Raw genomic sequence first — 16,445 nt, 5'->3', positions numbered from 1 at the left:
TTTTTCTTTTTTAGGTTTCCACAAAATGTGCTCTCTTTGTTCAGATATCATAGATATCTCAGTTGTAATCACGGGACGTTTGGAGCTATAGTCAGGTAAAATAAACTCTACAGGTGAACTTCTGGGCAAAAGCTGGTAAGTAAATGTTGATTTTGAATGTTTTTTGTCAAAGTACTATTTTTAAAGTAAAACTTTTTTTTTCTTTACATATTAGCATGGGTGAGTCCCTGTGCAAAGATGTATAAGACCCTCTTTCTGCAGCAATGCAAGACCAACAGACCAAAAAAGAGACAGACCACAAACTATGCACCTATCATGGTCTGTCTCCAGAATTACACCCCCTGAGCTATTTTGAGTAATATTATGTGTGTTTGTGGGTATTTTATGTCGATTTCGTTTTTTGTAGCTGTTTTGCACCTCTGTCTACAATCCATCTATGCTTTTTCTCCAACTTACAAAATTCTGGGTCACGGGGTGAAAGACGTCTTACACCATGGACAGGACGGCAATTTATCATCTATTTCTTATTACTTTTTTATTACTTTGTTTTACTCTGTAGCCTGTGTTTCTTGTAGTTTTTGCTTCTTCTTGTGGTCCTTCTGCAACTCATTTCACTTCCTTTTTGTGTCTTTGCTATCGTTTTGTTGTCATTTTTCATTTTGATTGATTTCTGTCTCCTGCTGCTTTGTAATGCAGTACACTTTCTCTGATAAGCCCATTAAACATTTCATTTTAATACATGATAGCTGGTCCTGAGTCACAACCTAATAAATTGCTGCTGATTTTTTGTTTTGTTTTGTAGCACCAGACTTATTCATTGAAATCTATTATTATTCCTTTCCCTCCTCCCAGAAACAGACCATGTGTCACTTGTGTGTGAGGATAGTTTACCGGAGAGACACTGGCCATGTATTTTTTTTAGCACCCAAGCAGGAAGTGAGAAAGTTTTTGTGTGCATGCTGGGTGAGCAGATGTCACTAAAATCAATAAACCAGCAAGTGCCGACTTCTTTTCTGTGTTTTACAGTACATCCGTAATTTCAAATCATTCTTCAGTTCAATAAGTAATCACTAGCTTATTATAAGCTTACTTATTCACTGAAGACTGAAGGATTGGTGACTCAAAGGCACGTGCAGTTCTCATAATAGCATGGATACGTCAGAAATATGTGCTTGCCAAACAGAATAAATAAATACAGTAGTCAGGTGGCTAGATGATAAATCAATAGAACTTTAAACCCATGACGTTCACTTTGCAAGTTTACTGACAATTTAATAATGGAAATATTCCAACAAAAAGAACATGCTGGAACAATAATTTGCTTATTAGGTCCAGCTGTCCTTCCCTACTACAAGAAAAGACAAACTCAAGTGAAATAGAAGTGTTGCAATTCCAGGCACTGATGACAGAGAGCCATCATTCCATTTCCTGAGATCATTTTTTCTCCACAGAACTGAACTTTTCTTGCACTGAAACAACCCAGAAAATATCTTATTCCCTGGACAGTTTCTAATGTGCTGAACTGTAGACTGGTCTGAGACACAGCCAAGGTTTCTACTGGTGCTGTTTCTTTCTTTGTCTGTTCAGTCATGAAGACTAATGTTACAGCGCTGCACAGTTCCTTCGCTGACTGTTCCCACTGCTGTATCAAGGAAATGTGCACCAGTCCTTTTGTGTGCGAAGCACCAAACATGCACCAGATGTTTACATTGCCAAATGCGGAAACATTTGTTTATTGTTTGCATTTCTGTTGCGCTTCTCTGATATGTGAGTATGTAGAAGTGGCATAGATTGCTACCTGCAACATTATTTTGCAGAGATGCTGTCCATTGAAAATCTTTCACAATGAGCTACAGTGCATTTTAAAAGTAGCCACTGATGCACAAAAAGGATAAAAAAACGGTGGTGTGGTATGCTAGGATCATAATATTCCAGCAGCAGCCTGCAGTGTGGCACACACATGAAGTAAGAATGGAATGTCGTCTCACTTTAAGCGTGCATCAAAAAGGGGGAATTTAAAACATCTAGAAAGTAAGCTAAACAATAGACTAAACAGAAAAAATATAAGAATAACAAATCAAGGAAAAGCTCAAATCACTGCATTTGTATATCTACGGATATCCTATAAACATAGCACACATATAGGTATCATAGTTGCAGTACAACATCAAGTTATTTAAAGCCAGAAAGGCTTGGCATAAGACCCCAAAGGCAAACCCTCTTGACATTGTTGTGTCTTCACTTATAAGCTGATGCAGGACATGACACCACAGACTGAATGTGGACAGTTGTGAAGGATGTACACTAGTTCTTTAAGTAGGAGGGCAAGATATAAAATTCAAAAATGTACTAAAATATTATGAACATCACCATTATTAGTAGTAATAATATATGCTTTTCTTTACTGTGCCACCAATTTAAAGCATTGTAGGATAGTTTAGACTTTTACACATATACATACTTGAATGCATGTTCTTTACATTTTCACTTTATGTCTGTGAAGGTTCTCAGTCATCCAGGTCATCGTAGTCAAAGGAGCTTGCAAAGAAAAGCGTCTGGACTTCTTTAAGTTGCTTGAAGACGTTTCACCTCTCATCCGAGAAGCTTCTTCAGTTCTAAGGTCAAATGGTGGAGAGTCCCAGATATAAACCTAGTGGGAGTGACCCCCCACAGAGGGACAAAAGGACCCCCTGATGATCCTTTAATCGCCTGAGCCAAGGTGGGAAACTGGGCGTGGGTCCCAATCAGCCAGAGTTTCGGGTGTGTTCATTGTGAAACCTGGCCCCACCTTATCATGCGAATTCCTGAGGTCAGATGGCCCAGGATGTGAGTGGGCGTTAAGGCGTCTGGGAAGGGATCTCAAAACTGGATTATAGATGGCAGAGAGTTGGTGTCGTAAACCCCTTTAGTTTAAAACCACTTTAGTTTAAAACCTAAGTATCTAAAAGAAAAAAAAAATAATAATGTTTTTTCTGTTTCCCACTTTACATGGTCTGAAACAAAAAAGGAAATAAAGAACTAAGAAATAACCAAATCTGCTCATTTGCGGTTTGTCACATTTAATTCAGTATAAACAGAATTTTATGGAGCAGCAATAAGGTGATAATGAATGGAGTTTAATTAATGGAATATGTAGCACCGTTAATGCATTACTTTATGGTTGATATATGAGTCTGCGTGTGTATAAATATAAATACACATACGTGTGTGTGTCTCTGTGTGAGTAAGTGAGAGAGTGGGGCAGCCATAAGACCCGTCTCTCTCGCTCTCTTTCTCTCGCACTCTCTCTGCCCCCCCCCCCCCCCCCCTCTCTCTCTCTCTTTCGCGCGCTTCGCTTTCTCTCCCGTTTTAGTCAAGGACAGTTTCGCTTGGCACGGAGGCACTAAACCGCTCCACATCCACTCTGTCGGTGTGCGCTCGTTCTCTTGCCTATACTGCCTACTACGGGATACTTGTGATTGGTTCACCCCCTCCTCTCCTCCCTCCCTCCCCTGTGATTGTATGTAAATCCGGTCAGGACTGAGCCAGTAGGTGAGGTTGGGGCTGGTGGCTCCTACCTCAGTGGCGCACACGAGACCCGAAAGCGGCCGAGGTGAGATCGCTGCGCCGTCGGAGCTGTCCACTCTGTCGTGGTGCTGAACTCTACACCCTCCTCTCGCCTTCTCCTTCCTCCGTCGGCTCTACTGTACTTGGTGTTATTTTGGGAAAGGATTAACAATCTGCCCTTTGGCTGCTTAGAGGTGCAAACTTCTACGGAGCATAGCTCTCTGCCCACATCGGAAATTACCCCCAGACCGTCCGTGGATTTGACCCGACCTCGAGATTATCATTAATTGGTCCTTACTTTGTTGAGAAGTGTTGCTTAAATCCATTCACCGCAACTGTTGTTCGGATTACCCTCCTGGATGGTTAACGTCTGGATTCACAGGTAAGAAAATGTGTGTTTGTGTGTTTTATATGCTGTTGTGGACTAATTGTTAAAGCCCATCCGATTTGAGCGCCTTCCCGAGGAAGTCCTCATTCATCTCTGTGTGACTCGCTATCAGACACACAGCTTAACCCCCATCATCGGTGAGGCGCCACAACTCTTTTCTAATAATCCACCGGGTCAGTCTCCCCGACTCAGAAAATATCTCTCAATCTACTGCCTTAAGCTTTTACCATTTTCAATTTACTTTCAGCCAGGTCCCGGAGACTCAAATCAGCTGATATCCGGATATCTGAAGTTGAGATTATAGTTGCTGTTATGCTGTCGGGGTGAGAGCACTGAAGCACAAACATTCCCCATTGTAACACAATCAATGTTTCTGAAACGATTGCAGGCACGCCGCCTTGCCCAGAGCTTTTAATTTATCCGCGTAGTACTTAGCGTGTTATTTTTTTCCCCCTTGGCACGCTAATCCTTGAGTGACACCGTTAGCAGCGAAGGGATTATACTTTTGTTTTTCATCCTCTGCTTTGCGCCTGACTCATTTGGCAGTACTATATTACGGGCTCTGCCGGGGATGGCCGTTAACTGTGTTGTCTGTCGATTTGCGAAAGAAAATATTTGGGGGTCATTGTTTTAATCTCTGCTGCGGTGCATCAGACGGACTTAAAAGTAGCCCAGCAGAAAACCAGATTAAGTTCTTCAATCGATACGACTTAGATTTTACATGTTAAATCCACTACACGAGGTTACTGTTGCAGGACGTGGGAGCGTCATCATTATTTTTTTGTTTTTTGTGTGGAAAAGTAGGACTCGTGCACATTAATATACAACAGAATTTGTCATGTTTCAAATTAATTTAATAATATATTCTGTGGATAAAAGCACATTCTTTTGAAGTTCATGTTTCAGATGACAATATAATTGGAAATCTTACAGGTTTACTTATGTTTTAAACACATTTATGCATCATCATTCGACACTTTAATAAGAGTTTTAGTTTTAGTGTTTTTTTTCTTAGTGTTTTCTTGCCTTTAAATGATCCAAATACCTCTATCTGCACAGATCATACAAAAACTAGGCTAACTCTTCAATTTTTACCTTTATTATTCTTTTCTTTTTTGATTTGTGGACAAGACTGAATCCTGATTCACCCAGTGACAACTTTACTTGGTTACAGTAAGTGCAGTATGCACATCAAAGGGACAAGACAGAGGATGTCTTCATAAATACTTTACATTCTTGGTGTTTGGTCCTTCCCACACAATGTTGACATACTTTGTAATTCATAAGGTGCACAGATGATGCCAATCCCAGCACATTCCTTGACTAATTGCACCATCAAGTAAAAATCTTGTGTAGAAAGTACAAATGCTACAGAAGCCATGCAGTTTGAACGTTCAGCCATCTGCAGGCCTCTACGATCAAACTTCAAACACTCCATTCCCGCAATGCATCCACTTTATCTTTCGAAGCTCTTTGAAACCGCAAGATAGAATCTATTTCCAATGGTGCATTAGATGGATCTGTGAATCTGGTTTTCAAGGCTGCACTCACTAATTGATTCTCCACTTGAATACAAGCCAGGAACCAAGTAATGTATCATTTATGTAAGTTATATATTATATATACTGTGCAGAATGAAGTGAGGATATTTGATAAACCAGTCTTAATAAATAAGAGTCAGCTGTAGAGGGAAGCGGATAGTGATATAAGACAATGCTCATTTTTAGAATGACTCTGTAGACTTTGTGCACTGAATGATGCCAATAATATCAGTGCACAATAATGTTCAAGATGACAAAGCTAAATAGCCGTATAAAACATTCTTTTTCTCCACCACACTAAGACCAGAAAAGTCTTTCTATTTCTTCTTTGGACTCCAATTAAGCCATTTAACAAAAGATATACTGTAGGTGGCAGCTGAGCAGGTATAGTGTTAATGGAGCTGCTCTGCTTTTCATTAAAACGACTTTCTTTTGGGCACAGTAGGGAGGCAAAGGCTTTTGAGTCAATAATGCTTTTGACTAGAAGGAAGAATAAAATGCTAGGAAACTGATCAAGGCATTTCAGCTTTGAGAGGAAAAGCACACAATCTGAAGGTGTGAGCACCCACTGATGGTGGCTAGTTGCAGGGGGCAGATTTGGGGTGATATGACAATAAAGCTGTATGTTGGGAAGGAAAATTGCGCTGCCACTGAAAATGGTACCATTTTAGAGTTTTCACCGTGATCTCAGGTGTCCAGGCGTCGCAGCAGGTTCAAAAATCTTTAGCAATTATCCTCTGAGATGTCTTTATGGGCTATTTTAGAGAGGTAAATGGTCTTTGAAAGCAGATTTTATTCTGAGAGAAGTACTCTTGTGTCTTTCTGTGCACATGTCAGATACAACTGTTCATGCTGCAGCCAGGTCAGTTCGAGTAGGTTTTCCCATTAAACCAATAATGGTCTGCTCTGGCCTCTTTTGAAAACTGTACAAGACCACTGATCAAATGTGGGGGATAAAAACTGTAACACTACCAGTTTCCTGTGTTGAGGTTTCTAACATGTGACCTGAGCATGTGTCACAAGACAACATACTTGCTGTGCCGGTAAAGCTGCTTTAATGGGTTTATACAGTGAACGATGTGTTCGAGTCCCTTGCAGATGGAGGTGTACACACAACCTTTCAACTCTCAGAATTTAACACCATGCTTGATAAACACTTTTTCAAAGCTCCGTTTGATATCTAAAAGGTCTGTTCACCCAAAAGACATCAAAAGAAATGTTCTTGGTATCCAGTCACGCAGATTGTTTTCTTTGCTTTTGAAAAGGTTTAAGAGATAAATGCCTCTTAAACTTCTGCCTCTGCCCAAATATAATGAATATAAATAAATATGAATGTATCTGTGCTAGTTTGAGCCCATTCTATAACTCTTATATGGACTGTTTCTGGTTTTTGGCAGAAACTGGTTCATCTAAAGGGCAGAACATTATTCTTAGAAGTACATGTTTATGTTGATTTAAAGGGGAGCTTTTATGCTCTACCAAGTGAAGCCAAAAGCTGCTCTAAACGCTGCCTCGCAGACAGTTTCTTCTGCTCTTGGTCCTGTATGGTGTCAATTTGAGAGGATATCCTTAAACGGTCAGCTCTTTCTGTAAGCACAGAAGCCCCGCCCACCTGCTGTTCACATCTCATGTTTACGAGGGGCAGCCAATAAAAATAAAAACTGAGCTAGTCTGAGATAAAGAGCGAACTGACAGGGATCTTGAACCGTGAATCTAGCAACACTACCTAAACAGAGTTGAAGAATAAAATTAAGGAGCTTAAAATGAGAATAAAAGATCCCCTTTAAACATTTTAGTTCCATAAGCTTTGCAAAATAACTCTAATTCACCTTGGGCAAACAGAAATGAATCAGTGGAGCTAAAGTAAATGAGAAAATATATTTTAGAATTAGCTGAACCAGATAAAGAAAGTTCAGTGCTCAAGATATACTCTCATACTTTTTTGTTTTTACAACCATTTGAAGAAATGTTTTGACTGTGGAACCAAATTTATGGTTGACTAAATTAATTTAGTCAACCATAAAGTCGGGAGGTGAGGGAAAACATGAAGCAGATGTTTTTCAAAGCTTAAAAATGTACCTGCTAACACAAATCAGCAGATTTCTTAGCTAATTTGTTCATCTGATCCTTGGCTTTCCATCTAATATACGAAGCAACATTTTGCCTGTCACTATCAGTGCATCTTCACTCCTGAAATGGCAGCCACATTGTGACAACAAGACTAGGAAGTCACTGCAAACAGCTGTTGATGGCCAAGAAATGTCTCTAGCACATCCTGTGCAACACCAAAAATTCATTTAGTTTTTCAGTATTTGCAGAGTTATTTTAGTATAGCCAGATAGTTAGCGAGGTTTAGCAATACTAGCAGATGCAATTTTGAACTTTGAAAAGAGCTAGCAGCTTCTTCCTGCCTGCCAAGCTCAATGTTTACAGTGCAGACATAATAGTGGCATCAGTCTTCAAATTTCACTCTTCGCAAGAAAATAAGCACAATCCCAAAATATCTCTCTATTCCTTCAGTTTGAATTCTGTTATTTGTTGAAAGATGCCACCTGTACTGACTGAATTTATCAGCAACAGACTGTTCCTAAGTAATGCCTGGTTTCACAGTCATAATGACACTGTGTATATTCTGAATCAGAATCAGAATCAGAATACTTTATTGATCCCTGGGGGAAATTATTTTTTGTTACAGTGCTCCATTTTAAACCAACATTAAGACAAGACAGACAATACACTAACTAAGAATAGTACAATATATACATATACATACATACATACATACATACATACATACATACATACATACATACATAAGTCACTCATAAATAAATAGTTGGAAAAGAAACATGTGTAGTTGTAGCAGCAAACAGTGTGTTAAGTGGATGCGTTGTACAGGGAGATGGCCACAGGCAGGAATGATTTCCTGTGTCGTTCAGTGGTGCTTTTCGGTAATCTCAGTCTCTCACTGAACGTGCTCCTGTGACTGACCAGCATGTCATGGAGTGGGTGGGAGGTGTTATCCAACATTGTCTTTATCTTGGACAGCATCCGCCTCTCCGACACCACCTTGAGGGAGTCCAGCTCCATCCCCACAACATTGCTGGCCTTACGGATTAGTTTATTAAGTCTGTTGGCATCTGCGACCCTCAGCCTGCTCCCCCAGCATGCAACAGCATAGAGGATCGCACTGGCCACAACAGACTCATAGAAAATCCTCAGCATTTTCTGGCAGATGTTGAAGGACCTCAGTCGCCTCAAAAAATAGAGACGACTCTGGCCCTTCCTGTAAAGTGCTGTGGTGTTTTTAGCCCAGTCCAGTTTATTGTCAATGTGTACTCCAAGGTATTTATAGTCCTCCACAATGTCAACACTGACCCCCTGAATTGAAACAGGGGTCAAGTGTTTCCTGGTCTTCCTGAAGTCCACGATCAGTTCCTTGGTCTTTGCCATGTTGAGCTGCAGATGATTCTGCTCACACCACGTGACAAAGGAATCGACCACAGCCCGGTACTCTGTCTCATCATCCCTGCTGATGCATCCAACCACCGCAGAGTCATCAGAAAACTTCTGAAGATGGCATGTCTCTGTGCAGTGGCTGAAGTCTGTGGTGTAGAGGGTGAAGAGGAAGGGGGAGAGGACAGTCCCCTGTGGTGCCCCTGTGTTGCTGATCACCTTGTCAGACACACACTGTGGGAGACGTACATATTGTGGTCTTCCTGTCAGGTAATCAACAATCCAGGACACCAGAGAAGCATCCTCCTGCATCGCTGCTAACTTATCACCCAGGAGGGTCGGCCTGATGGTGTTGAAAGCACTGGAAAAGTCAAAAAACATGACTCTCACAGTGCTCGCCGGCTGGTCCAGATGGGTGTAGACACGATTGAGCAGGTAGATGATGGCGTCCTCAGTTCCGAGACGAGGCTGATAAGCGAACTGAAGGGGATCCAGGTGTGGTCTTACTATGGGTCGCAGCTGGTCCAGGATGAGCCTTTCCAGGGTCTTCATGATGTGGGAGGTCAATGCCACGGGCCTGTAATCCTGGGGGCCACTGGGACGTGGCGTCTTTGGTACAGGGACGAGGCATGATGTCTTCCACATCACCGGGACCCTCTGCAGACTCAGACTCAGCATAAACAGTTTATGAAAGACTCCACACAGCTGGGGGGCACAGGCCTTGAGGACAAGGGGACTCACTCCGTCTGGTCCAGCAGACTTGCCTGAGTGAAGTCTCCTCATTTGCATCTCAACCTGGTATTGAGTGAAGGTGATGGGTGGGGGAGGGGTGTCAGGAATCTCACAGGAGGCAACAGCGCCATGTGAAGAGAGAGGCTGGCACAGTGGTGTGGCTCTGGATTCCAGGCTGACTACAGGTGAGGTTGTGGGGGTAGGAGCAGACACTGTGGTGTCGAATCTATTGAAAAACAGATTCAACTCATTGGCTCTATTCTCACCTCCCTCAGTTCCCCTGCTGTTGGTTGGCCTGAATCCAGTGATGGTCTTCATGCCCCTCCACACCTCTCTCATGCTGTTCTGCTGGAGTTTCCACTCCAGCTTCCTCCTGTAATTGTCCTTAGCCTCTCTGATCTTGTCCTTTAGTAACACCTGGATCTTCCTCACCTCCTCTTTGTTGCCCCCTCTGAAAGCCCTCTTCTTGTTGTTGAGGAGGGCTTTGATGTCCTTAGTCACCCACGGCTTGTTATTTGGGTAACAATGAACAGTCTGAGCTGGAACAATGGAGTCGGTGCAGAAAGTTATGTAGTCTGTGATACACTCAGTAAGCCCATTGATGTCCTCGGCGTGAGGCTCACAGAGTGTTTCCCAGTCGGTCACCTCGAAACAGCCCTGTAGTTCTGCTAAGGCCTCCTCTGACCACCTCCTGACAGTCCTGGTGGTCACAGGTTCCCTCCTCACAATTGGCACATAGCGGGGGGTGAGGTGAATCAGGTTATGATCTGACCTACCAAGTGGGGGGAGGGAGGAGGAGCTGTATGCATCCTTGACGTTAGCATACAGTAAGTCTAAAGTTTTCTCTCCCCTGGTGGGACAGTCCACATATTGTTTGAATGTTGGTAGTGTATTGTCCAGTGATACATGGTTGAAGTCACCCGAGATCACAATAAAGGCACTCGGGTGCTGAGTCTGTAGCCGAGCTATGGCAGAGTGGATAGTGTCACATGCAGCTGTGGGGTTAGCAGAGGGGGGAACATAAACAGCCACCAAGATGACGTGAGAGAATTCCCTGGGTAAATAATACGGCCTGAGTCCAACAGCACACAGTTCAGTGTCCGGGCAACAAATCCTTTCTTTGATTGTTATGTTGGCAGGGTTACACCACCGGTTGTTAACTAAAACAGCAAGCCCACCTCCTTTCCGCTTACCGCTAGCGATGCTGTCCCTGTCCGCCCGAACAGTGTGGAAGCCTTCCACGGAAGCATTCTCATCGGGAATGTCCTGGTGCATCCATGATTCGGTGAAACACATCAGGCTACACTCTCGGTATTCCCTCTGACTCCGTACCAGTGCTGAGAGCTCGTCGATTTTAATTGCCAACGATCGCACATTACCCATCACGATAGACGGCAGACACGGTTTAAACCTCCTCCTCGCTTCGAGCCTCCGCTGTCTCACCGTCACCTTTTTTCTTCTCTTCTGTCCTTGACCTCTGCATCCCCGATGTGTTTTCCTCCAAATTTCAGCTGGTACTTCTGCGGGCCTGGCCAGCGAACCGGCCGGCATCAGGGCGATCAGCTGATCTCTGGAGTAAACAGTCCGTGCGTGTAGGAGATGTGCCGCGGTCCCGTTCCTTGATAAAAGTAACAGTTCCACGGCCACCAGAAGAACAAAAACTCTCTCAATCCACATGATTGAGTAAGAGATAGAAAACGGAGGAAAATACAAGTCAGGAAAAAAAAGAATATGTAGAAAAAAAAAAGCTAAACTAAGAGAAAAGCAGGAGCGAATGTAACAGGCTGCACGCTGGTTGGCGCATGCGCACTAAAGATTCTCACCTGAGAGTTACCCTTTACGGGCACGGTGACTCCACTGGAGCAGTTTGGAGAGTAAAAGCACTTTTAAATTGGGTGTTAATAGGGTGTTTATTTCCAGAAATCACCTTTAGTAGTTTTTCCCTTGTTAGTCTGGGTTTGACCAGCAGTATGGGTATTGTCTGCCTACCTGTTTTTAACAATCATAATGTGGGCTATTTTAAATACAAGGGGCGGCAGTTGAGAAAAAACTGACTAAAGATGGTGAAAAAAACTGAGATTAAATCTACATTTCAAGTGTTTTCAGTGTATATTTTCATATAAAAATTGTTTGTTTTTATGTTTCATGACTTAATAGCCCAACCCATCTCAACAATGACACTTGTAACACTGCTCCCCCCCCTTTTCCATCTCTTTTCTTCCCACTCTGAGCTAAGCTTTAACCGCTGCCAACTCCCATCTGTGTCTCTGTGTCTGTCTTTGTTGTTCCCCTCTTTAATACGTGGAATCTTTATTGTGCAGAAGACCCACACAGACTGACGTATGTTATTCTGCTAACATGTTTAGGAGACGCAACCTGCTCCTGACATTCTTTTCTCCTGGCAAGCAGCGGTTTGTTTGATGATGTGAAAAATATTTTTTCCCCCTCCGTTGTGCACGTTGCCTCTCTCTTTTATAGGACTTCACCATTGCATGAAAAGATACAAACAAATAGAAAACCTATTATTATCACATGTAGCTTTTACAGATGAAAACGGCTATAATGTAATTTTGATTACTATTTGCATTTAGCTTGCTGTAATGATGTGAGAGGATCCCTGCTCTGTGTGCAGTGAAATCAAGCTGGCAGCATTTCCACTGGATCATTTTTCTTTTTCCTTGCTTCGAAGATCAATATAAGCTAACAGTATGAGGCCGTGTCTCCTGACTTTTCAAACAGCTCTAGATTTCTGAAGCATGACCTCCTACATTCCATGTCTTGATTGAACTCCAAGTGGATTGTTAAATTGTTATTGTCATAACCTATTTCATGCAGTATGGCAGAACAAGGGTTCCGTGACTACTTTTAAGGCCAAGGCTTGGGGATATATTGAGAAGGCTCTTTGCAGATGGCCAGACCATAACAGAAGTAGAACAAACCTTCAAGGCAAAGGCCAACAGGCTGTAGGTTTCGGCTCTAATCCCGTCGAGCACAGTGATGACAAGTGTGGTTTGAGGCATTGTAAAATACTGTATGTTTCAGTGGGTCTGTTAGGAACCTGGCGGCTTTGGTCAAAGCCAGAGACATAACAGTCTGTCTCTGAAATAATAATGCTGTTGTTTGCTGGTTGTTGGAAGCATCTGATGCTCTGGGAGTAAGGGTGGTCTGGCCATGCGTTGCATTTTAATGATATCACAAGTCACAGTTCGCTGTTCGCTGCTTCTGTGGCCAAGTGTGAGAACATTGTTCAGGGCACAGTACAGTAGATCAGATCGGTCTGATTATGTAATGATTATTAACAATGGGAGAGCCATGTGCCTCTGCCAGGCGGTTTTTCCTGCAGTCTTGTAGTGGCAGCCTGTACTTCCTGACATTTGAAATGGTCTATAAATTAAAGAGCTATAAAAGAAAAGTCAAGGTCTTTGTTGCCTCTGTCTCATATGGAAAGACTCCCAAGACCATAAATGATTGTGATGTCAGCCATATAAGGTTGAAATCTTTGTCAAATCTTTCTCAGGAGTTGCTGCGTTGGGAGTATTTTTGTTGTGCTTCCTGGTGCTCTTGATTGTTAATAACTGTGGTTTTTGGATTAATTGGAAGGTACAACTGAAGCTAATAGTACACACTACACTGTTTATGATTCTCAGATGCTGTGCCAAACTCAACAGAAAGCCTGTGCAAAACATATATTAGAATCCCCTTCATTTTAGCTTTGGGTGGTTTTTTTCAGTGCTGCGATGAATAATGGACACACACTCTGTGGATGAATTAGTTCAAATTTTCATATAGTATAAACTGGCAGTCTGGGACTGGTCACAGTGTGCTATCTGGCATTTCTTAAAGGACTGGCTGTGTGGATCAAAGACACACGATATACTCTGAGAAATTCTCAAGCTTCTTTAGCAGGAACCAAGAATAGAGTCTTTCGATTCCCCTTCAAATGTCACCAAGTCCTGTTTTTTTTACATAAAATTATTTTTGTAGGGTTTTATTATCTTTTTTAATTACTATAATTTCTTAATTCATACATCTTGAGAGAGTGAAACTCCAAAAACTTGAAGTGCATTTCTTATCACTTGGAGTTTATGTTTGAGCTTCAGTTTTTTTTTTTAAATTTTATGATAGAAATTGAAATTGTCACGGAAAGAAGGATTATGTGGTGGAAGACACTGGGCTTACTCCACTGCAATCCTTTGCTTTGTTTTTGGGACTTCCACGTTCGGAGCTACACAAACGTCCCACTTCTTCATCCCAGCCCGGCCCACCGAAAGACTTTCGGTCCGGTCTGCAGGAGGATTTGCAGTCTGGCTTACCTCCCTCTTCCCAGAGTGAGCGACACTCACGCAGCCGTCGCTCCGCTTCCTCTGGACAATCAGTGGTGAGCAACAAAGACTGTTTTTCTCATGCTCCCCCTGAACTCATGAATTTAACAAACAATAAATCCACACCTAAGACCCTGAAGGCTACCTGCCATGCAAGTGAATCTAAATCTGCTAACTTAGAGGTAGTTGAGTCTGTGTTTGTTAACCCTGTAAACTCCTTCTCTGAGGATTTAAGAACCAGTTTTCATTCTGCACAATCTGAACCCCGTGTTAAAATGACTAAGACCACTTTACTTGAATCTGGGGGGAGAAATTTTCGGACTGCTGTGAAATTTCCGGAGGCTGCAAGTTCTGTTTTCAAATCAGCTGAAAGGGAGGTGGTTAATGTTTCTAAGCCAGCTTTTCAGCCATGTACTTTTCAGCAAGGGCACAGGCAGTTGGTAGGGACGGAGATTGCAGGCTGTAACTTAGGCTCTCTAAAGGAAGAGGCTGTCTGCTCCCCAAGGACATTTAAGGACTCTAGTTGCCCCTCTCTACAATCTATTGAGACTGTGGCTCCTCCTAGGGACTGTTCTGTATCCCTGTTGGATGTGTGTGAGGTTGCCCACTCTGCAAAGACTATATGCCCAGACCCAGTTGGCAATATTGTGCATTTTGAGGTCGTTCCTGAGCTTCTCTCTCTCCTCCTGTTCCTGCTCCCAGGGTAGCTCGGGCCCAGCGTTCGCCTCCACCCATTTCAGTTCCTCGGGTGGGAGGGGCTGGTGTTCAGCTGGTGCCAGCACCTGTTCCTGTGTCCGCTGGAGGCTCAGGTGAGCCCGTCCAGCAGTTTTTCTCGTGTTCAGAAGGCTCAGGAGGATTAGCTCAGTCACCTTCACAACCACCGTCACTACAACCTCTATTGCAGTCCCTAGCTCAGTCTCCACCTCCACCACATTCAGCCCCGCTACCCATAGCTCAGTCACTACCACAACCAGACTTACTACAAACTTTGTTACAGTCCATAGCCCAGTCAGTAGCTCAGTTGGTAGAACAATCATTAACTTTGTCATCAGTTCAGTCAGCCACACATCTTCACCCTCAGCCAGGGGTCCCAATTGCCTCTGGCCCTGCATCTGCTCTGGCTGGAGGGCCCGAGGAGCCTGTCCAGCTTCAAGTCTCGTCAGCTGGGGGTTCAGGAGAACCCAGCCAGCCTCATGTCTCGTCAGCTGGAGGGCCCAAGGAGCCCGTCCAGCCTCAAGTCACGTCACTTGGGGTTCGGGAGAACCCAGCCAGCACATCCTCATGTCTGCTGACGGTCTGGGGAAGTCTGTTCAGCCGTCGCCTGCAGCATCGTCGCCTGCAGCATCGTCGCCTGCAGCATCGTCGCCTGCAGCATCACCACATTCAGGTTCCGCAGCCACCTCGCTGCTGTCAGGTTCCGCAGCTGCCTCGCTGCCATCTGGTCCGGCCTCTGGGTCTTCATCCACTGGGTCTTCACCTTCGTCTGGTCCTGCCTCGTCTGGTCCAGCCTCTGGGTCTTCATCCACTGGGTCTTTGCCTTCATCTGGTCCTGCCTCGTCTGGCCCTGCCTCGCCTTTGCCGGCCACCTTCCAGGCCTTTATTTGAGCATTGAGGGCGGCCTCCTGAACGAGGCCTTCGGACCTGCTCAGTAGCCGCCGCCACCGGCTGCTCTGTTGCTGCCACTGCTGTCCGCACGGCCGGCCCCCTGAACTGTTTTGGCCCCGTGCGGTCTACCTTCGGGTCGACCCCCTGAACGTTTTTGTGGACTCGTGTTGGGATCCGGTCTAGTTTTGTTTGGATCATTACTGTATTCCTGGACTTCTGATTTCTCGGACTGTTTCTAGGTCTCCAGTGTTTTTGGTTTTTGAACTATTTTCCTGACCTCCCGTGTGTTGAACTGTTTTTCTTGTGTTTATGGACTGTTCTGGACTCTTGCTCCTTGTCTTTTGTTTGGTTTCTGTCCCTCCATCCTGGACCCCCTCCGCCCGTCCTGGCCTGGTGCTCTGGTTTTGTTCTGTTTTTTTTTTCGTTTAGGACTGTCGGGAGCCAGCCCTTAGAGAGGCGCTACTGTCACGGTTCTGGGTCAGTTTGACCCAGTATTTTGAGTTGTTATGTTTGGTTTATTTATGTTTCTCTGGTGCTTTGTTGGTTTTTATGATGAATCAGTTATTCTGGTATGTTTCTGCATTATGATTAAGGTTCGGGTTGTATTTTGTTATTATCGCCGGTTTAGTTCAGTGTCTAGTCTGTCTCACTCCGTCAAGTCAGTGTCCTAGGAAAGTGTGTCGTGTTTCCTGTTTTACTTTGAAGGTTCATGTTTCTGTCTGTTGTCAGTGTGTTCAGTTTTACTGCTCCCCTGTCTCGTTAGTCTAATTTCTCCCTCCTGTTTTCCATTCCCTGATTACGTCCCTGTGTATTTTAGCCCTGTGTTTGTCCTTGCTCATTGTTGCGTCGTACCAT

The 16,445-nt window shown here is 43.7% G+C and overlaps 1 protein-coding gene across 3 annotated transcripts in view; it reads left to right on the top strand.

Moving 5' to 3' along the window:
- The first annotated feature begins 3,347 nt into the window (after positions 1 to 3,347).
- Positions 3,348 to 16,445, top strand: part of fstl5 (follistatin-like 5) — a 198,847-nt gene continuing 185,749 nt past the window's right edge. For 2 of the 3 annotated variants that reach the window (XM_026182979.1, XM_026182971.1), the window contains exon 1: positions 3,348 to 3,928. In XM_026182979.1, the coding sequence (XP_026038764.1) occupies positions 3,906 to 3,928 (23 nt within the window). In that variant the 5' untranslated portion in view covers positions 3,348 to 3,905. The remainder of the gene's footprint in view (positions 3,929 to 16,445) is intronic. The other variant, XM_026182987.1, reaches the window with a different exon arrangement.

The sequence above is a fragment of the Astatotilapia calliptera genome, chromosome 2, assembly GCF_900246225.1.
Source record: "Astatotilapia calliptera chromosome 2, fAstCal1.2, whole genome shotgun sequence".
In the NCBI taxonomy this organism is placed as follows: Eukaryota; Metazoa; Chordata; class Actinopteri; order Cichliformes; family Cichlidae; genus Astatotilapia; species Astatotilapia calliptera.
Note: the sequence above shows the minus strand (reverse complement) of the source record. Positions and strands in the feature narration are given on the sequence as shown.